The sequence below is a fragment of the Apteryx rowi genome, unplaced genomic scaffold, assembly GCF_003343035.1.
Source record: "Apteryx rowi isolate R43461 unplaced genomic scaffold, aptRow1 scaffold_179, whole genome shotgun sequence".
Taxonomy (NCBI): Eukaryota; Metazoa; Chordata; class Aves; order Apterygiformes; family Apterygidae; genus Apteryx; species Apteryx rowi.
Window position 1 is genome coordinate 317,265 of NW_020448074.1, and position 23,489 is coordinate 340,753.

At 35.3% G+C, this 23,489-nt stretch overlaps 1 protein-coding gene across 1 annotated transcript in view; it reads left to right on the forward strand.

The window, feature by feature from the left end:
• LOC112963831 (connector enhancer of kinase suppressor of ras 2-like) overlaps nucleotides 1-23,489 on the forward strand; it is a 254,744-nt gene that overhangs the window by 223,809 nt on the left and 7,446 nt on the right. The window contains exons 16-19 of the mRNA XM_026061261.1: nucleotides 1,043-1,091; nucleotides 2,402-2,577; nucleotides 3,918-3,991; nucleotides 14,425-14,496. Coding sequence (XP_025917046.1) covers nucleotides 1,043-1,091; nucleotides 2,402-2,577; nucleotides 3,918-3,991; nucleotides 14,425-14,496 — 371 coding nt within the window. The remainder of the gene's footprint in view (nucleotides 1-1,042; nucleotides 1,092-2,401; nucleotides 2,578-3,917; nucleotides 3,992-14,424; nucleotides 14,497-23,489) is intronic.

Consider the following 23,489-nt stretch of genomic DNA (forward strand, 5'->3'; position numbering starts at 1 on the left):
AACACTTATTTAGTAAGATGTTCCGCAGTTGTCAGTTAGAACTTTTGTAGCACGTTTGCTTATGAGCACGTGGTGACGGGCTGCTGTAACGTAGGGTAAGCAGTGAGATGGTGTCTGAAAGGAGTTAGTTACTTATACGTAGTCAAGAGTAGTAAGTTACCATGGAGGTAACCCAGTCAGTGATGAAGGTGCCATTCTTCTAGACCCTCTGCTGAGCTGAAAACCTGATTATATGTCACACAGGAAAAAACAAGTGAATGAAAAAGATGGGCATTTATATGCAACCCACTGCTTGGATCTGCTGGCTTATCATGCTGTGAATGTCTGCCTTTTTTTCTGCTAGTGGCAGCATTTGTTACCAGTCAGGATACTGCTCCATCAAGTTGACCTGTTTTTAACTCAACCATTTTCCCCTAGTTTAAGAGAAATCCTTACCATTATTTGAATAGTATTACTATTTTTAAAAGGTTTAAGTAATGAGAGGCTTTTAGGATTTTTTAAGTATCAATATTGTATTTATATTGCAGCCACAAAAGAAGGCAATAACTGTCCTCAGAGTTATTTTGTCACCATAGCAAAGCAATATGCTTGGAAACAGTTAGAGAACTTGACTTCAGCATGTCACTAAACACATGATTTCACATGTTAACTATATAATGTTTGTGATGGCCATTTCATTTTGAATAAATAATACAACTATCACACTTACAGCAAGTTCATGTATCATTCAGTTTATTATGCATTCCTATAAATTTTTTGTCCTCAGTTTTCAAGCTACTGCAAAAGCACTCTTCCAGTCAAACCAAGAGGGATTCTTTAAATGAAGTGTGACTAATAAGTGGAAAAAATTAGATTCTAGTTTGTAGATTTGGCGTTGTGTTGTTTTCTTTGTTTGTGATGTTTATAATAGTAATAAGAGAAAAATGACAAACAAAAAGGCAACCCTGAGATAACTTCATGGAGATGGTGGTGAATGCTGGCTGTTCTATGTTAGTACTACTACATGCATTGTTTTTTCATAATTCCTTTTCTTTTCTTACAGTCATTCCATTACGCTTCCCTCAGGGTAAAAACAAGAAAATGGTCAAAAGGTAAATCATTTGAGTTAACATTTGAAACTAGAAAATGAAAGTTCTTCTCTGATAATAAGTGGTCCGGATCAAATGTGAAAATTCAACTTAATTCAAATATTTCTAAATTTGGCAGTAAATACTTTTTTATTAAGGTATCATGGATACATTATATTTAGACTCTATGGTAAAATTTCCTCTGACTTAGGTAGCAGAAAGGTAGTAGCTGTATGTTTTACTGTTTCCTATTGCTCTGTTTCTTCGTTCTCCATGGCCTATTTGAAACTGTTAAAAGAACGACCATAATAAAAAGTAGTTCCAGTAAAGTATGTTGAATGTACTAAAGTACCTGAACGTGTGTGGTGAGACTCTTTTTGTTCTGTTCGTTGTTTTCTTCGGTGTCTAAAAAAATTCTCCTTTACTTTTGCTATACATTTTTAATACTTTCAAACCTGAACAAGACACAGTATATTATTCTGTAAAGAGCAAAATGTTAAGAACTTGGTTGTGGAATTTAGCAGAACCAAAGGATATTATTTTGATATAATCTAAGCTTCTTCACTGTTTTGCAGCTGTAGGACAAATACAATTATTGTAGCAATATAAGCTTGATTTATTTCACAGTAAAATGTCTAATATTTTAATTAAATTTAGGCTCTTTTACAGAAAAATGATACTGTCATTAAAAAAATGTTCTTAGTGATGTCTACAAGACAAGCTAAAATCTCAGGCCTTCAAATTAGGAAGTATTGAAATAATGAAAACAGCCTTTTTGTGTTACTGTGCCTTTAAACAAGATGCAATAACACTAAAATATTGTTGTTCAATTAAGTTCAGAATCGAAGAAATGTTGGCATGTGCATTTTTATGGAAGTGAATGATTTTTCTCTTTTAATGACTATAAATATTGACTCTAAAAATTCAATTTTAAAATTCCCAGGATTTGACTGACTTATTGTTGCTAAAAGTAGTAACGGAAGATATATTATGTTTATGTCAATCTCTGAGTTTCAAATTGAAGGCTAAATCAATATGTTTTTACTTTGGCAGCTTACAAAAAATGGGGCCCTAGAAGGAGTGAAGCCTTTAGAGATTGAATAAGTTGTTAAGTTTTATAAAATAGGCCCCCTTTATTTTGTATTCATCCTAAAATTAAAATTGCAGAACATTGTGGAGTTTGGAAATTGTTAGCTGAATCTCTCCTCTTCCTGGGATTGGAGAGGATCTGGCTTGAAGAGTTTTGGATTGACTCATCATTAGAAGTTAGTAATGTGTTTATATTGAGAACAGTTCTTTCAGAGAAATCTCTCACGTTATTGTCACATTCTCAGGGGGCTCTCTCACAAGTGGAAGCAGAAGACGGATTTCTTGCAAAGACTTAGGACATGGAGATTGTGAAGGCTGGCTATGGAAGAAAAAGGATGCCAAAGGTTACTTTACACAGAAATGGAAAAAATACTGGTTTATTTTGAAGGATTCTTCCTTGTACTGGTACACGAATCAGAATGTAAGTATATTCTGTGTTTGGAGAAAGTCAGAACTAAATCTTAAGCTTTATCATTCTTTTAAATAAAGTAAGTCTGTTTTTACTAATTGGTGACATATGTTAGTGGACTGTCAATTTAATTGCTAGGTTTGGGTCACTCTAGATGGAAATATTTCCATTGAGATTATTTTTTAAAGTCTTCAAAGTCCATGTCCAAACTTAATGAAATAGCAAAGGTTCACAGTGCTCTTAAAGAAATGAATGTGTCAGTAGTTAATATTTTTCCACAGATGTTTTTCTTGCTTTTTTTTTTTTTTTTTTAATTAGCCTGGAGTTTGCAGCCTCTCATGTGTAAAATGCCATTCTTGGTGAAATTTTATTGAAAACGCGTGGGATACACTCGTGCAATAAAATAATTGGGTTGGAGGGGGAGCAAAACTGATTAGATTGCTATTTTTCCATTTGCAAGCCTTGAACCTCACCATCTGTTCTAAACTCTCTGTATACAACCTGCTTCGTTTATTGATGTTTTAGTCTGTGCTTTACGTTTTCTTCAAGTGGATAATTTTATAGCATAATTACACTCAATTTTAGTATTTTCTCTGTTGCCCAAAACAGAATTGTTTCAGGCTGTGGGTGACAGAACACCTTCAGGTTTTGTGTTGTATGGTTTTTTTTGTTTGATTTTGTGGGAGATGCAATGTGGTGTTCATCATACATCTCACTGATTTTCAGTCTGGTTTATGGCCAAGCAATAATTCATAGTACACTTAATAATACTTTTCAAAAATCTGACTGGTGTTAACATATCTCCTTGTTTCTTCTGGTAAATGACTTCAAAAGAAGTGAAAAAATGACAAGAAATACTTCTTAGCATTTACTTTTCCATTTAAACACTGGTGAGCTCGCTGTACAAACTTGCTTCATTATTAGAAGAGAAGATGGTTTGCACAGTCATGATTTTAAAAAAGAGGTGTCCACAGAACTGTTTTAACTGTTTTAATTTTTGTAGACTATATTATGAAAAAAAAATTCTTCTCTGTAGTTGTTGATATCTTGAATGATATTTTGGGTGCTGTATTAGGTGTTGAAAGGTTTTGTGTAATCTTCAGCAAAGGGGAATTGAGGTGATTTCAGGTTATTTAAGGAACTGTCCATTTAGTTATTTCATAAAAGTTGTTGACGTTGCATTATTAAGCAATCTAAATACTTAAGTAAAAACAGTATGGGGAAGGTGCATTCAGTATTTCAGTTGGTTGGATGATTGTTTTTTAGTGTAAGACCCCAAATGGCTACTGTTCATCTCTCTCTTCTTCAACTGTATACTCTTCTCACTGTCACTTCCTCTTCTCTTTTGATAGGATGAAAAAGCAGAAGGATTCATTAGTTTACCTGAGTTCAGGATAGATAGAGCAATTGAATGCAGAAGAAAACAGTAAGTAATGTATCAACTGTATTTATAAAATTAAAGGTTCACTCTTGGAACTATATACAGTACTAGAAATCTGCAAAGCCTAAAGAAAGAAATTACACAGAAAACCTTGGAATGTATAAATAATACCTAATAGGCCCTTTTAAGCTTTACTGTGTCTCTTTATTTTAAAAGATACATCATGATGTAAATACCATAAGCAGTCTTAAAAGAACTGGATGTCTCTTTGGTCAGCTTTCCAGATAGCCCAGGTTCAACTTCAGTGAAACAAGCGAAGCAGAAAAACACGAATAGATTAGGCAACAGATAGAACTTTCTTAAGTTCAGTATAGTCTTTAAGATGAGAATCCAGTGTGCAAGAAATAATTACCCCAGTAAATATAACAAATACCATAGCAACTGATCATGAATATAATCTCCATTTCTGCTTTATGGAAGAAGCTTATATACCTAATATTGAGTTATTCTCAGCTGTTAAAATATTTAGTTTCCAAATGCAAAATGAACATTGTTTCAGTCTTTCTATTGCTCATGTGCATATTGCTACTACTGCATTATGCTCCCAGAACAAAGCATATGTTAAGTTTTGCCACATCTAAGGAATATTTAATAACAAACACTCATTGGCACCACTGTAACCTGGAAATTGTTTGCAGTCCCAAGTGGTGGGATTGGAATTCACATCTGTCAAGAACAGTAGGATTAACAGAACAATTCTAATGCTTTGAGACTAGCACTTCACCAGTATCTCCTGAGTTACTCACATCTGTCTTCTATATGCTGCGTCTGTGATATTTAAAACTTGCTGCCTTTAGGAGCTATATAGAATGGCATTAATGATATTCTTTGATCAAAGCTTTCCTAGTTATAACTAAGCATCTTGAATTTTTGTCATGCTTATCCAACGACTAAACATGATTTTGGTCTCAGGAATACATGTCCTACAACTGTGAACACGTGTACAAGAAACTACTGAAGATATAAATTGTAATAGAGTCTGTTGATGAGAAAATCAGCCTTCTTCAATTGCTTACTTTGCTCTGAAGGTATGAAGATAGTTACTCTCTGTCTGAGAAGTAGAAGACAGTGCAATTTACTCTTCTGTTACTCCTTTCAACTAAGGGTATCACTATAGAAATTAAATATGAACTAAGTACTATAAAATTCCTGTGAGGTATGAGTAGATATTAATAATTATATTGAACAAATATCTAGGAAAAATTATACCCTTTTGTTAGAATATAAAAACGCTTAAGCAATTTCAGTGAATTAACAAAGATCAAACACAGGGTCATTGTGCAGAGCTAGAAATAGCTTCCAGAGCCTTGCTCTAAGCACTAGAGAGAACACTTCTTAGAGAACAATCTCTGTAGGGCATATGCACAGAAAAGAAAAAAACTGATTAACTAAAACTTTGCACAGTGCTCAAAACTGAGTACCTTCAGGCATTGGATCCTTTCAAAAAGAGGTGGGTCCAGTGTTAAAAATATAATGAAGGCGTTATTAGTATTTCCTCTGTTTCATTAAAAAAATTCACTTTGATTTCTTCCTTTATGGACTATCATTTATATATTTCTCCCATCATAAAAACAACACTTTACATTTGCCACTATTTACCTGCTCCTCTGAAACACACAAACTGAAAACTATTGCATACAGTTTTGTTTCAAGTATATCCAACATATGTGAATAGAGGGTCCTTTCCACCACCATAAGCACACAGCGCATAGTGACCCCTTTCTGTGTTGCCTTCTTACTGAGGACAGGACTGAGCATGATTCTTATTGCCTGATTCCACTGAAAGACAATGATTCTGGTGAGACTAGCGACAACTTTCTGTGGTCTGCTTCTTTTGCCTTCCTTTTACAAAGGAAGTGAAGCTGATGGCGGTCCATTCTGCCCCAGCATATTCCAGAAAAGTTCTAACACATGCTTCAGTATTCTCTCTGCTAGAGCAGAAGAAAAAGCAGCTAGGAAAAGATAGTCTTTACCGGATCTGTTCTTGCTTCTTTCTCCTTTAGCTTTCTACTTGTCCTTTAACAGTCCATTTTAACTAAACTACTGTAAAAGTTAGTGAAGCAATTATCTTGATAATTAATGTAAATAAGGTGGGGGAGAGAAACCTATTTTTTTATGTTCATATGTTTTTAAGTAAATTAAAATTGTCTGAAAAGAGTGCTTAGTATTTTAGTGCATAACGAAGTCCAGCTAAAATCACAACATCAGTTTTCTTTCAGCTCTTTGGAACTGAGCTTGGGCTTCTCCTCAAACTTCTGTTCATTTCAGAGTCATCAATGTGAAATGTTCATAGGACAAGGATTTTCTTAGTTAAACATAGAAATTTGAAGTCTTATTAGAATAATGAATAGATTTTTCTTTTCCAGTGCTCTGTCAGACTGGAATTGCTGTTTTATAGAGCGACTGTTACTCAAGTCCATATTATACATTGAATGAAATAGCCTTAAGAAAGCTTTGACAAGAATATATAGTCATTGAATGTATTATTCTGTAAGGTTTGATCTGCTTCACATGCGTTTAATGAAGGTACTCTGATTATTATAGGAATCATGACATTATCTCAGACTCTTTTAGCTCTCCTCCAGAATCACAGTAATGATTTCAGGCTATATTTGGATGTAGAATGACCTTGTCTCTGCTAGAGGAGATTGCTTACGTTGGCACTGAAAAACTTTGCATTGCTTTTGGGCAACGCCTGCATCTTCATGATTAAAAATGATCATACTGTATTAGGAATCAATCTTTGTTGTTTAAATTTTTGTATGACATAATGTGAATATCATATTATTTTCAAGAATAGTGATAATTTTAATGCCCTGGGATGGAGTTGATCCACAAGACTAAAGCTTAATGGAGATTGGTATGTAAGTAATCACTGTTAACTAGTGCATTCCCCTGAACTTTCAAAAATCTGAACTTAGTGAAAATATTCATTACATAATGAATGCAGATTCAGATCTTAAATTTGTGAGTGCATATGTCATACTGCTGGCACTTCATATTGAAACTGTGCAGTCAGAATTCTGTATAAAATGTCATTGATAGAACTTAGGTAGACATGAAGTTCCATTTTGAAAGTTGTTACATTTTCAGTAATTTTTTTTTATATACCTTTGTGGAAAGGATTGTATGCTACGGTGCCTGAAATAGCAGGGAAGTAGATTTAAAAGACTGAGGATGTTCCTCTCAGAACAACATTCCTAAATGGTGAAACACACCACTGGTCCCACATTAGTGGCTTAGATGACAACTGAATTGGGGGGAATAGTCAATTCAATGGCAGGGCTGTCATTCAAGAGGATCTGCACAGTTTGGAGGAATGGATTAACAGAGGTCTTAGGAAATTCAGCAAGGACAATGCAAAGTCCTGCACTTGTGAATGAGTTACCCATTGCAAGGATACTGGCTGGGGAACGGCTGTGCTGAGAAGGACCTGAGAGTCATGGTAGACAGCAAGCTGAACTTGAGCTAGCAGTGGGCTCTGGCATTGAAGAAAGCCAACAGCATTCATCCTGGGCTGTATTAACAGGAGCGTAGCCAGTAGATGAGGCAAGCAATTATCCCCTTTTACTTGGTATTCGTTAGACCACACCTGGAGTACTGCATCCATTTTTGTCCGCCTCCTTCCCCTCCACCCCCCCATAAGCCAAAGGTAAAAATACAGGTATCATTCTTCTGCATTATTCATACTTAGCTACAAATGTAGAACTATTTCCTCAGACACTTCTCTGTAGATCTTAGTGCTAGTATATGTAAATGCTTCTGTAATAATAATCTTTATGACACTTCTAGGAGATGAAGATGGATTTATTGTCATGTTTTGCAGCTCAGAAACTGAACTGCAAAACATTTAAGTCAAAAGTATCCACAGAATTGGAATTCCTGATTTGTGAAGTTAAAGACCTGTTTTCTTCTGAGTATGTAAATGTATAACAGCACAGCATATTATTGCAGCTGTAAATGCTTACTGTTTAAGTAAATTAGCAGAATATCAGGCAATGAGATATTAAGGAACATGCATGTTATAACCAGTTATGAAGTTTGTTTGCTGTGACTTAGCAGCACATGAGAACTCCTTTGCATAAGACTTGCAGCATTTAACTGATTTATCCTTGAAACAATTCTTTCTCTTTCTGCATTATCTGACATATTCACAAATTCTTTAACAACTGAGACTGGAGTCCTATAGAAAGTAGTCTTAACTTGCATAATCCTGATTCATCTCTCCTGCCTTTCCATTCTGTACTCTAATTGGGCTAGGGTTCCTATGAGAATGCAGTATTCAAATACATAATTATAGATTGTATCATATCATATGAGCATACTGGAACTAAAGTACAGTTCTGTTTATCACTATAACTCTGTCATGTTCTAACTTTTAAAAGGTTGACTTTGAAAATCCAGTATTTTCATTTTAATTCTTTCATGTATGAAAATTTCCTTTTGAGGAAAATGATCCTATTTACAAGCAGGAACTCCATCATGCAATATTTTAACAGGATTAATCTAGAGGATTAGATTCTTTAGATCCACCACATAATTCTGTCCAATTTGAGCCAATATTTAAATCTCAGGAGTGGAAGACAGTTGGAGCAAATGGAAGAACAGAAGGTGGAGATGCTGCACAGAGTTCTGACCACCTGAAAGCAGAGTTTTCTGATGGGATACCTATGAGAACAGTGTATCATGCTTAAGTGGTATAACAATGCAGGAATATTTTGTTTAATATTGACTTTCTATTTCGAATATAAAAATTAAGTTCTGTAAAGAAGATGCTTAGTACTTGTTGAGTACTGTGTCCAATCTCTAATCTGTCATTCTATGTAGTGTGTGTGTGTGTGTACACATATCTATATATGTGTGTATATATATATTCTTGCTAGAGAAGTTGGAGAAGGCTGGTAGTCAGCTGGCATGAAGGGAGTAAAAAGCAGCAAGAAATACAAAGTTGGAGAGTAACAACGATTAGAATATTTGATACTAAAATCATATTAACGCTAAGCAAGTAAAAGATCATGAGGTTGATCAGAGTACACTTAAAAACACATAATGATCAAAATCTCTTGCATTAAAATCTTAAAATTCAGTACATATAATTAACAAGCGTATGCCATCTAGTGGACATCAGAAAAGTTTCCATCCTAATGGGGATTTCCCATGTATTCACTATTTTCATTTTGCAAAATACATGCTGTGCTGTCTGTTAATTGAAGTCTCTGGTAGTAATATTTATAGTAATTGCAAGAATGTCTTGCCTCTTTTGCTTGCTTATTTCTTTTCGTCTGGTGTTGACTTGTATGGATTGGATATTTTGACCATTTCACTTCATTAAAATGTCACAAATTCTTGTAATAACGGTCTGTAACCCTTTTAATTATCTGAAGTAGTTAGTGAGGTTAGGATCTGCAGGTGAAATGTCCAGATGCCAAACCAGTACATAAATACCTCTTAAGTCTTGTTTTATGGATTTAAAATGTTTTATGATGGCCCTCTGCCCGAAAGTAAACTTATGCTTAATATATCTCTATCTTCATGAGAAATGAAACTGCACAGAAATAGCTCTCTGCAGTTAATCTCTTTCTTTTGCAGAACTTTTGTTAGGAAAGCCTGTTACTGTATGCATTTCTATTAATAACACTACATCAGAAAACATTAATTTGCATTTAAGCTATTAATAGTGTAAACCTGCATCACAGGTTTTTCATAATGCCATGTGTAATGATTTCTAATCTAATTCTTACATCTAGTAGTTACCATATAAAGGTCAGTATTTTAACCTGGCAGTTAAGAATGATAGGGTTTTTTTAAGTTGCAACTAATGAAAACAATAGTCTTTAATGTTCTTGAACATCTTGAAATTCAATGTTTTTGATAAGAATACTCCTTTTAATTATATTCACACAAAAATTTCCTAAGAAACACGGTTATTGTTCTTAGCAGCTTTCAAATAACAGCTCAACTGAGGGAGGTCTTAGGGATTATACCATTTAAAAAAGTTTTCTATATAAAAAGCATTTTTACGTATACTACAGTCCATTAATTACATTACAATCCATGACAATCCACTACTACCCATTGTGTAAGATGTTGTCATGCTGCTATTCAGTACCTCAAATTAACCTAGCCAATAGTATAGTATACTATACTAGTAATACTGTGCTAGCTACACAATTAAACCTGTTGTGATACCCTACTCCAGTGATTTCTAATTTAACTTGCACTTTTTAAAGAACTTCACTCTATAAATTAACCTCCTCATAAATCTAGAATCACAAAAGGGGGGAAGAAGAAATCTAAGACTTTTTGCCTCAAAAGCTACCTGTGAGAACAGATTGTGATATGTAAAATATAGTGAGATACATAGAATTGACCATGAATTACAGTGTAACAATAAAAGAAATATAATGTTTAAGCCTAAATATTGACAATTCTCTGTTTCCTAGGTGGCAGAGGAATGAAGCTGAAGCATGCACACACAACCATGCCTAGGATACTAGGAAATATTAATAAAAGAAACTAATTCTGTCTTAGAGCCATTATAATACAGAACCAATGACAGCCATTCTGGCTCGACCCTTTTTGTAAATGAAATAACAGCAACATGATTTTGGCAAGTTTCAGAACTATTGCTATAGGTGAGACCTAAATCTGAACAGTCCAGAAAGAAAAACTTGTTAAGCAGAACGCTGTGCTTTGTGGTGTGTTTAGTTTTCCAGTGATATACTGAATTAATTATTGATGACCTCTGGAGTTCCTCATGTCCAAAATTTTGCTGACAGCAGAGCTTACTTCAAAGTTAGTTGAGGTTATTCAGCACCTTTTCTTGACCAGTTTTGAGTATCTCTGGACAACCTATTCTGCTGACCACCGTTTACTGTGAAGATTTTTCTCCTTATATCTAATGAGAATCTCTCCTTTAAAGTATGACTGTTACCCATTGCCCTTTGGCAGTAACCCTTCAAGAAGAATCTGGCTCTGTCTTCTCTTTAACCCCCCCATTAGGTAACTGAGAACAGCAATCACCTCTCCCACTTTACCTTCTGTAGGCTGAGCAACTTCCCTTCTCTCAGCATCCCCTTGTCCATCATGTGCTCTAGCCCCCTCATTGTCAGAGCAGCCCCGTGCTGGACTCTCTCCAGTTTGTCCATGTCTCTCTGTTGGTGGGGGGGGGGGATGCAGAACTGGAGAGAGTAGTCCAGACATGGCCTCACAAGTGCCAAATACAGAAGAGTAATCATTTTCCTTGAACAGGTGCTGTGCTTTTTCTGGTGCAGCCAAATATGCAGGTACCCTTAATTCCTGCAAGGGTGCACCGCTGACTCCTGTTCAGCTTGTTGTCTACCAGGACCCCAAGTCTTTTTCTGCAAAGCTGCTGTCTAGCCAGTCAGTATCCAGGCTGTGCTGTTGCAGGGGATTGTTCCAGCCCAGGTGCATAACTTCATATTTGTCTGTATGGAACTTTATGAAATTCAACGTGTGTGTGTGTGTGCGCGCGCACCCAGGCTACTCTTCTTCAGACTTGGGCAGACAAGTCTCTTTCCAGTTTTTATTGTGCAGCACTTCCGTTACAACATAATTTTAATGTTGCTCTTCCCTTGCATGCTTTTATATAGCATTATGAGTATCACATTTCCCTCTCTTTTTGTTCTTTTTTTATAACAGGCCAGGTAATTCAGTACAAAGAACTCTAGAAGCAGATTAAAGCGAGATACACTATCAAAAAAAATATATTTCTGAATGTTACTATTTGAGAAGTGCTGTTACAGACCATGATGTTTCTCTCCCTATTTTGAACAGATTAGGACATAGCAAGTTATAGTTTATAGATTTACAGGACAGAAATAAAGCAGAAAAGTCTATATAGTCTTTTTTTGCCCAAGCAGGATCAGATGCACCTAGGTGAATTGGTGAGAGATGTCTCTTTAATTTGTTTTTAAAGAATTGGATGCTCATTAATCTTCTTTATCAGCCTAGGTTTGGTACTTATTTTTCAGCTAGGAGAGGGTAAATTCCTTGCTTTCACAGTTTTCATCTTATGATTTGAGATACTAGGATACATTCCTTTTAGTTTCATTCTAGTTTCTGATAGCCAAAATCCCTTATACTGACAGAATATAATATTTGTTAAAATATATATATACTACTTACATTTCCATAGCAAAAGATTGCCTCCACTGGCCACTGCCTATGAAGTTAAAAAATTGATTTGCTGAAAGCATCTTTCAGATGATTCTATATTTAGTGCTTGAATCAGTTGCTCAAAGTGATGTCTTAAGAAAAAGTGCCTAATGTTCTGTAAGTGAAAAAGATGCAAAAAGACAGTAAAATTTATTTGAAAAACAGTAAAATAAAAGCCAGTGCGCTGATAATGAACAAGGCAGGTGACAACTTCCAAAGTTGTGTAGGCTATCAAAAGTTAGTAGGATGGTCCTTTGTCACGTTATTAAAGAGGGAAGACAGGTATCATCAGAGGACTGAATTTTTGTGCATGCAATACCTGGCTTTGATCTGAAAAGCCGTAAAAGAAACTGTAGATGTGGATGGTATGAATGAACAGAAACCCGATAATCATGAAAATGCTGTTTTTGAAGAGGAAGAAAAATGTGACAAGCTTTAGTTATTTGTTGAGCATGAACATAAATTGGAAGGGCTGACTGTTGTGGCCTGTTTATATGTTAACAATGACACAGTTTAAAAAAATCATAGGGCTGCTGGAAGAGGTGTAGTGTAAATGGTATTGATAACTGTACAATAAGGTTTTTTTCCTTGCATGTTTAGTATTGTCATCAAAGTCTGGAAACTCAACCAAAAAAATCAATGATATAAAAAAAAAGAATTCTCTACTGTCACATATCCATTTGCAGAGTTATCATCTTCTGTCTTGCAGGGTGATTTCACTGATGATGAAATCTTTAGCTTTCTCACCTGAGTCTTTTAATAAGGACTGCCAGAGGTTTTTGTTTCCCAGCCTAAAAGCCCACTTAATCATGAAGCAGTTGAAACAAAGGAAGTGAATTTTTAAAGAAAGAATATCCTACATTAATAGGGACATGTACTTTGAAACAGTAATCTTTTCTTAGAAAAGTTGTACTTTAATGGATATGTAATAACCAGCTCTCTGGTGACCTGGGATGAGTTCTTTAGCAGAATAAAATGCATGAATGAAAAACATTCAAGGAGCATGATAAGAGGATGATATAAAAAGGATGATCTTGAACCCTAAACCAAAGTTTGCAGAGAGCATGAAGACATGATCAATTCAAAATTCAGTGCAAATTCAATATCAGGCAATTCAAAATTCAGTGCAAAAATTTCAGTCACACAGGAGGTTTTGCTGTAAAAGACAAGAAATTGAGTGCATGGCTGATAGAAGTACAAAAATTAGTACAGCATTTTCAGTGTAATTCTGTTGGGTTTAGTGAAGTTTAACTGCATTAACTGGTGTTGTCTCATGTTGATTGCAGAAAAAATACTGCAAAGACTAGAAGATTAAGATGAAAAGTGCCGGAGATACGGTTGATTTTAGCTTAAGATGATAAAGCAATTGCTTGAGTTAGGAGCGAATACTTAGTTAGGTCTACTTTTATTATCTACTTCCAGGCAAAGCAAACCAGCCTGTTATTTTCCCTAGAATTTTTCCATATTGTTTCTGTTAAGTTCAAATAGAACAAAGATTATGATTAAGGATTTTTAAAATGTATCAAATTTAGGAAACGTATTCATTTATTTAAATTTATTCTAGATGTCTTAGCATCTTATGATTAAGTAAAGAGAATTGGATAGTGTTGTGTTTCTAATGTCATCTCCAGTTGCATGAATTTACCAGCTGTTTTGTCATCTTTGTATTCCTTCTCTTCATCCTTTATTAATGTAAAATAAAATTTTAGCTAAATGCATATGTCTTATGCATTAATACAAAGTTACTGTGAAGATAGGGAACAGCTATAACCCAGTAAATTGCCAGTCCTCTATTCCCTTGTCTGAGTAGGGCACAAACCCACAGCCATTTAAATACAAGAGAAAAGGCCATGGGATCAAACTCTAACTCCCTTAGAATAGTTGACCTTTGGAATGCAAGTAATATGTACTTAAATACACTCAATAACATTTACAAATTCACCCAAGTAATTTTTAGATATATAGTATCAGTAGTTATTGAAAGGTTTTACATTTCTAAGTGATTCAAGGGTTTTTGAAATTTTTAACTAGTACCAGTTAGCTCACAAATGTAGATGTAATCAGACTGGTAGAAATGTGTCTATAAGTCTATTCAGCAAGAGATTCAGGCTGAATTTTCAAAATAGCTATGGAACCTATAACATGCTGAAGAATCACAGAGCAGGTGAATCCTATTTATCTGTATAGACAAACTGTTTGAAAGAAAAGGCTTTTTTTTCTTCTTTGTGCTTATTTTACAGTGCCTTCAAAGCATGCCACCCCAAAATTAAGAGCTTCTACTTTGCAACAGACTGTCTTGAAGAAATGAATAGGTAAGTTATATATTCTTCATCATAATACTCTAATAATTGAAAAAAATGTTCCATCTGACCTAGAAATATGCTTTTGAAGCATAGTGTATTGCTGATTTGATAATGTTCTCAGTATAATTCACTTAGTCCACCACTGATTTTAAGTACTTACAGTATTACATTTTGTGGCTCATTTTACATTTGTTGGGGTTTTCTGTCATGCCACATGGCACAACTTTGTAAATGTATGTTAGTAATGTTGGTTGTGTTGGCCTCATTTAAATTCATTAGAATTTTTGTTTTTTAATGGGCATAAAGTTTATCACACTTCTGAGCTTTCGTAGATCAAGGCTAGAACTATCCTTATTAATGTTGCAGGCTAAATGTTTCTATTATATAAAAACAATGCATATATACCAAAGCTCATGCTTAGGGTATGCCCATGTGATGGGATAAGATAGTTAATTAGCTCTGGTGATGATCCACAGTAACTTGACATTACCTAAAACCAGAGAGAAGCAATTTGATTACTTTTTAAGAGGAATGGAATTGAACTAATGAAATGCACTTTTCATGCCAGAATAAAAAGACAAAAATTGATTTGGTTTGATCGTATTGTTTCATTTAACACAAAATGTTTATTTGTTTCGTTTTTAGGTGTGTTATATGTTTTAAGGAAAATATTGCTCCACTTTAAAATGGCATGTTCTTTTAAACCAGAAAGAAATTTTAAAATATTTAAAGTTAGATCTAGTAAGAATGCCTGATTCTGAAGGTGCCTCAACTTAAATAGGCGTTTTCCTTTTTTAATTCAAAATCTCCATGTCCCCAAATTCTGCTTCTGTGTATTCCAGAACTATACTAGTCTGGCAACTGGGCACCTATCTCCTGCCTGATTTCCAGTGGAGATACAGGAAAAGTGTTCTTTGCGCAAGCTCCATGAAGAGCTTTACCTAGTAAACACGCTCAGAGAATACTCGTTGATAGATCAGACCCATTGCAGATTACAGAAATGGCAAAGCTGAGAGAAGTGCTCACCTCTTTGCAGGTAGCACTACCAAATTCATATATGAAATCCTGATAAATGGATGACTTGCTAAAAATACATGAGGGGGAGACCTGCAGTTCAGTTCCCCTCAGTGTGTTTGGTTGAAATAGTGTTTCCACCCATCCAGAACTTCCAGAAGAATGTCCTAAAAACAAAGATATAGATTGGTAGAGCGAGAGCCTCCCACCCCTTTCATGTTGAAACTCTAGTCAGTACATGCAAAGATAACTCAAGTCTCACTAGTTCCCAAAAGACTGGCCTCTATGGAAGAAGTGGCTGTACCACAGGAAATGTTAGTGCCTGGGTTTATCTTTGATAATTCTGCAACTGAGGCCACTTCCCCCAAAAAAATTTTGATGGGTATTGGGATATCCCAATTAATTCAGAATTGTATCTGGATCTGGATTAGATGAGTGTGTTGAACCCTTCAACACAAGAAATATGAATCAAGTCCCCCATTCTTCTTATTACAAATGGATCTGTATCAAGTTTCCCTTTTAATGACTATGGGGTCATTATATGATGAATCTGTAGTCTCTGTGGATTTTAAGAGTAAGATCTGCTTATTCTAAAAGGTTCTCATAAGGGCAGCCAGCCAGCATGTATATAGCACAAAACATAGCTTGTTCTCGTTTTAAATCTTCTCCCTTGCTCTGCCTCAGTTCCCTGCTGCACATCCTGCTTCTGCTGTATTCCTTGGTACTACATCTTCCTGACTCCTTTCCCCAATCCAACTCTGAGGTCATACTTTGTAAACAGGATTTTTTCTAAATTCTATGTCTTTAAACAACCTGTGAGGTGTTAACAGATTTCTAAACCGCAGCATTTTGTACCTTATTAAATATTTAAACTTTTATAAAATGTCAAGATTTTTTCTATTCTCTTTATTCTCATTATGCTTCCAGCTGTTGCTATTCAACCAGATTTTGCTTTGCACTTGTTTTTTTTGCTGTACTTACTATTGATAGTATTTAATAGTAGGTGATACTATCCCAGAGCTGTATTATTCAACTGTCACTTTATCACTCAGTTGATCAGTTAAATAACACTGTTAAGGAAAATGACCTCATGCTATTTCAGAAGAGATTTTACATTATAACCTGATATTTCAGATTTGGTTCTTTGAAGGTAAGCAGAACATGTCATCTTCCTCATGGAAAAGTAATAATTCTCTAGCTCATCTCATGTTTTCAGCATAATCAGAGTTTTCTGTTAAAACTAAAAACAGTGAAATCATTTGCAACGTTGGTGTTTGACCTTCAGAGATAATCTTCGTTTTCATGGGGCAATCAGACTGCACCATCTTAGAGGTGTTGGATCCACTGCATCACTTTTCCAGTGAGAGACAAAGGCTAGCAAAGTTCAATTGGTGGCACTGCCATTGGTTGTTAAATGTGCTTGGATGGGCTGGGGGCATTCAGAACATGACCGACAAGGCCATGAACAACCTGATCCAACATTAAAGTTAGCTCTCCTGTGGGCAGGGTGTATGGGAACAGATGACCTCCTGAGATCTCTTCGAACCTAAATTACTCTGTGCTTCTATCCTGTGATTCAGTGATTAAGGTAGAAGTAGGTAAAGGTGGGTAGGTACCTTTGATCCTCAAAGGCAGAGCCAAATAGTCTGCCTCCTCTCTGTTACTTCAGAGATTTGTTTATTCCCAGCTGAGGTTAAAAGCAGGAGAGTGCACACATGCAACAAAGTTGATGTACTTTGAAGTCTTAAATCTTTCACTGTGCAGATTGCTGAAACTTGGAATTATAGCCTGTTAGTTCCTTCTGTTTGCAGACTTAGAAAAGCAGAACTACTTCAGGATATAGCTGGATTTTTATCTTCTGAACAATAATGTCTAGAAATTGCTTCTAAATGTAAAGTTTACATTTCATGGTTTACACAGCCCTTCAAGAAACACTGTATTGATGTATAAGACTCGGTGTATTGAGCCAGCTCAGGCCAGTTCATCATTTACTTAAACAAGATGTTCAGTACTCAGGAGTATCTTACTATGGCTGGCTATGTCATTTTTAGGATATAAATTTGCTGAAAATTAATTTTTCTAGTGTTAGTAATGTTCCGTTGTTCAGTTGTGTAATCTGGCTGAGTTTTGCTTGATCCAAAACTGAAGTGAGGATCATGTGTTACTTTTTAAAAAACAGAATTTCTCCTCAATTTTAGCTGTTTTGATAGCTATGATTCATTGAAGTGCCATTGATCATATCTTTCTATTTTACCATAAAATGTTCTGACTCAAGAAAAATCAGGTGGCCCTGACATACATTTGATAAACTGCCCTTGCAATATTCAATGACTTTCCTATACTGGGGAGACAGCCAACAAAGCTGTCTTTATGACAGCCTCCATGAAGAGTAACAGTTGGAAAGGTGCCAGGTTCTATCCTGATATCATACTGACATGTTAGTTTGGAATTTGGTCAAGCCTTTTTTCTAACATTTGGGTCTGCTTCACATTAGAGAAGACAAATAAGGGTGAAGTTCCCCTTGAAGTATTTTTTTTGTAGCGTTTTTCCTTCAGAAATGCTCTGTTCTTGTGGAGTAATCATAGTTCCAGTGCCCAACGCAATTGACAGATTACTATGCTAGCTCTGTAATATTCCTGGGCATTCCTTCCAGTCTGTCTGTGCTTCCTGGAATTCCTTCACCCAGATACGTGATCTGACATTTGAAATAAGTAAGCAAGATTCACAGATGAAAATTGTAAATACTAATTTGCCAAATCTCTTTCTTCCCAACAAAGTGCTAACCATGTGTTCTGAGGATATAGGGTAAATACTCTGCATTTTACTTTGCACTTCTGCTGTTCACCACAACATTTAATTGAATTTTCCATGGCAATAGCAGTGTAAGTCTTTTACACTGACAAGTGAAGTAGTTCTAATCTGAAGAACAACATAGCATTTCTTTATTCATTATGCAGAGAGCACATATATTTTCTTCAGCTGCATTTACCAACAGCTTTTCTTTTGACAGCTGTTGTTACTCACTTTCTTACTTCAGATTCACTAAATTCCTTTTTATACTCCAGAATGTTTTAATCTGCCTTTAATACTGTGTTACTTTGAAGGAATTATATACCAGTTAGTAGTAATGGATTTGTTTGAAGCAGATAGAGTTATTCTGTTGCAGCTGAATTTTGCCTGCTGTGTTGCATGTTACAGACAGACTTTGATTTGCAAAATTAATGCTCAGCTGCTCTGTCGGGTCTACATGAGCACAGTAGTATTCCTAGGTATGAATTAATAATGAAATTGATGAACTCATTTTTTTCTTGTCATGGTCATGTGGTACTCCTTGATAAAGTGCTTCAGCACAGATTATCATACCGTGCACATCCTGTCTGTGGGTTTAATACTTTTAAGGAAATTAGCACTGAATTTAATACTTAGTTATTTTACGCTCTCTACTTTATTTCCATGTGAATGAAGTAGGCAGTGCAGTGGATTGACAGTCTAGTCAAATGTTAAATAAATGTTAAATAATGTTAAATAAAAACTATTGCTGCTTTTTTAGTCTGAATAGTTTGATAACGTTTTGAATAACTGGGTTAATTTTGCAATATAAATAACTCCCACAAAATTTTTGTATTCATTCAAAAATACAAATGTCTCTTACTCACTGAAACATAGAGTGATAGATTGATATCATAGTGGTCACTTCAGGTTTTTTTTCAAGACCTGAACGTTCTGTACTACGATATTTCTCTTAATGAGAAACTGTTTCAAAATTGGAGGATTCTGAATTAAATCTCTACTGATGATAAGCAAAATTCAGGGTGCCTATCCTCTGTATTTTTATGTATGGAATACAGCCAGGCAAGTTACTCAAGGCTTTCACTAAGCCGTCCTGTTTATTTTTGCTAGAATTAAGTATCAGATATTCAGCACATTTTTTATTACTGAAGTTCAGTCAGCTGTCTCTTTATTTTGGGCATATTAGCCTCCTTCTTGACAGATCTTTGTCGGTTCAGGCAGTGGGCCCATGTTAATGGATCTTCTACAGTTTTAATTTACTTCAGTTTTCAATCACAAGTAAGATAACACCTAAGAAAAGATCTTTGCAACTAAAAATTTCAGACACATGCCCTTATTAGAATTCCTGGAGAAGTGAGCAGAAGAGTAATCATTTCAGATCTGTCTGTCCTAATTTTAGTTGCTCTTTAAGAAATAGAGCAGAAAAAGTTTTTGAAGAGCTCTTACTCTCCTGTCCCTTATCCAGTGAAATGCAAAGAGAAAATTCTGGGGAATATGAAAGATGCTTTTCAGAAAGGAATCTCTGAAATGGAACTTACCTGTTGCAAGTTAACAGGAACTGCAGTTTTTCCCCCTTCTTTCTTTATGCTCATATAAAGAGAAGTTGTTTCAAATGTAGGAAAAATACTGCCCGTATCTAAGACCACTTCAGGCCTGCCCTTCAGAGCTGAATTTATTGTTCATGCACAAAAGCTTGTGAGTTGCAGAACCTCTGAAACATTTTCTGATCAGAATTAGTCGCAGGCCCCAGAGGTGGGATGAATCCATGGAGTATGTGGGAGTGAATAGTGCAATAGTATAGCTGTTCCACGGTGCTCAGTCTGGCGAAAATACTGCACCAGGAAGTACTAGTACAGAGCTGGAAGTCTTTTAAAGTTGCAGCGTTTTGGCTAGCTACCTAATTCCTCTCTTCTTCAATTTATTTTCCTCCCTTCAGTTAGCCTTCAGGTTTGAATTTATCCCTAACACACAGGGGCTTGGATTTGTATTGGTTTTCTGTGGTAGCTTATATTATAAAATTAACTTAAGATACCATTTTGAACTGATACAATTCTTCTGGGAGTCAAACGGTTCATCTGCATTTAATAGAGCAAAATTTTTGAGAACAGCGTTGTTCCCCTCAATGATGAATAAACGTGTTACAGTTATATATTGTGACATTATACTAGAGCTATTAAGTCAACACTGTAAAATCTGAAGTTTTTAGTAATAGAAATAAGTAGCATATGTAAGCATATATAAGTTGGACCTTTAACAGTATTGTTTGGCCTATTTGATCTGATTTCTCAAGCGTGCCTAGTGAAGCCCTCTAAGAGTATGTGAAAATAGAATTACATAATTTCACAAGTAAATTGCCTTATCCCTTCAAAAAACCCTCCCAGTGCTTTCTTTGGGGCCGTCCATTACTTACTAAGCTAAAAGCTTGAATCACTGAGTAAAATCATAGCATGCAATAAATGTTAAGAAACCTTGGCTGGGATTTATTTTTGCAGCTAGTCCATCCCTGACCTGTACTGCTGTAAGAATGGTAGAAAGAAGATCTGGGGAATACCACGTTGCACCTGCTGGAGCATATATAGTGTCATAGCCAGTAAGGGAAGTGGTAGATGCATGCAGCAACAAGTAGTTGCCTGTAAGTGGATGCCCAGGAACTTTGGAGAATTATCTAGAGAAATATGGTAAATCAATAGGACAAGGTCACAGTAGAGTGAAATCCTGCAGCCCTGTTTGACTAATGAAGAGAATATCTGAATAGCATCTCTATAGATTCCTTCAAGTAACAGCTTCAAAGTCCAAGCTTCTCTCAACAATCACTAGTCCTTTTTGATTTGCCTGACCAAGTAGTTTTAGTGCTGCCACAAATGCGTTTGTAAATATATTTGAATATTGGCAAGAGAAGTTCCACTTGAATGAGTTTCTGTGACTGTTTTGCTAGATTTCCTTAGGATTTATTATTGGGTTTATTTGAAATCATAGTCTGTCATAAAGTTATTGTGTGTATATTCTCTGATACACAATGATACTCAAAAATAAGATGCTATTTTGTTTATTACCAGAGAAGTAATTTTTTTTGCTACAGAATTAGTGGGCTGAAGATAAGATATAGCAAAGTATCCTTGGGACACTTAGTACAGCTCCATGTGCATCACAGCTAATCTCTATGTAGAATGCAAACCTTGTGGTTTGTTGTGTGGCCTAGACTCAAACCCACTCAAGCACGGAGTAGTACCTAGCATGAAGTGCGTACTGCGTAAGTTGTTGTTTACCTACCTTTGAGAACAAAAATTTATGAAAGAAGAAGAAAAGCTAGGTTTTGTGGAGGAAGAGGAGTGAGGGAGCCAGAATGTACATGTAAGACTGATATACCTGTACCTGCCAGGATATGTCATGTCTCCTTGTGATCACATGGAATTCAAAGTGCTATGAGAGGAACAGCTGTATTAAACAAAAGAGACAAATTATCTTGTTTTTTCACTATAGCTGCTTGACAGGGGTAGCATATGGTCTTGTGCTGCCTGATCTTTGATTAAACGTGCAGCCATCTATGCCTTAAAAGATTCTAATTCTGACACACTTTCCCTTTGCCTTCCTGAACTTGACATTTGCGTACAAGGCATGCAACACGGAGTTCAGAACCAAATGACTGAGATGCCAGGCTTTCCAGGGAAATAGAGTGTCAACAGGGTAAACTTTTTCATAAGCTTGATTGTCTGTTTTCTTAATAAAAATGGAAGTATCTTGCTTTATTAAAAAAGCCTTTTTTAAATAACTTTGAAAGTAGCTTGTTCAACAGTTACTGAAAAATAGTTAAAGAACAGTGAATACAAATGCTTAATAATGAGTAAGGGTATGCTGTCATTTTAATTACTGCAGTAAATAATATACTTTTCAAGAGAAGCAGATGTCACTCAAGTGATCGGCATGTTCTTTGTTGAATGAAATTATGGTGGAGAGCCCTGTAGAAAATAAGCTGTTCAGTAAGCCTGTTAATCCATTGGAAATTTATTTCCTTCACTATAGTAAGATGAGTAATTGCCATGTTGGTATGAACAATGTGTCTCTGTCCATAGGCAGTTCTAACCCTGCAGTTGATATTTGTGAAAACTAATGACCATTTCCATTTTTATTTTACTTTATTACTTCTTTTTAATGCTGAAAGGCAAAGCAATATTACTGTACAATTCTTCATATTTTTATAGTTTTGCAAGTAAGCTAATTCTTGTAATAACTCTATGCGAGTAAGAAGTAAGTATGTTATTTCCTCCGTTGGATACTTAAGAAAGTCATGACATTGATAGGGTGATTTGCTGAAGGCCATACAATGAGTCAGTGTTAGATCTGATATTACAGCAGAAGATCATTGCTCTGAGAACTGCAGAGCATTGCTTTGAGCATTAGATCAATACACGCTGAGCTATATCTATTTTTAGCAGAGTTGACTTTTCATTCATTTTCTGCCTCTTCGCGTTATATACTATCTTTCATATACTATGCCATTTGACAAATGATATCTTCACATAGGTCCTTAGAAGCTTATTTTGTTCTAGTAAAAGTGGGAAAGAATTATACTGATTAATTTACGTCTTTTAATCTGCACAAAAATTGTCCTTATGGTACAGTATGTATTGTTTACTGATGTCTCCCATAAGAAGCCTTTAAAAGGTGTTTTTGTCATGATATAATTCATCAGCCAAGAATAAAATTGTTAACCAATTTTATGTTGCAGTGTTAAAAACAAAATAGCTGCTTCTAGAGAACACATTCAATATACTAGGAAATTACTGACATTGTAAATAATTGTTGGGTCTGAGTAAGGGAATAGTTAAGAATACATCCCAGTCATAACAGATTTCTATTAATAGGGCTTTTTTCTTTACTTATGTTTCCTTGTTGATGAAAATCAGCTGATTCTTGATAAATTTCCTTTTACTGAGCATTATTTTTAGAAAGTGACTTTACTTTCAATCTGTTCATTTGTTTTTTTTTTCCTATCTTTCAATTATATATTGTATAAGAAGCCGGTAATCTTAAGTAAAGAAAAACTCCAATGGAACTTTCCCCAAAATAAACTCTAATAGTCTGCTAATGAAAAAAAGAGTCATAATTTGGAACCAACTAATTTATGTTACAACAAAGTAAGAAACTAGAACATCTGATGTGAAATGCAAATATTGAAGCACTTTAAATTTACCAAGTCT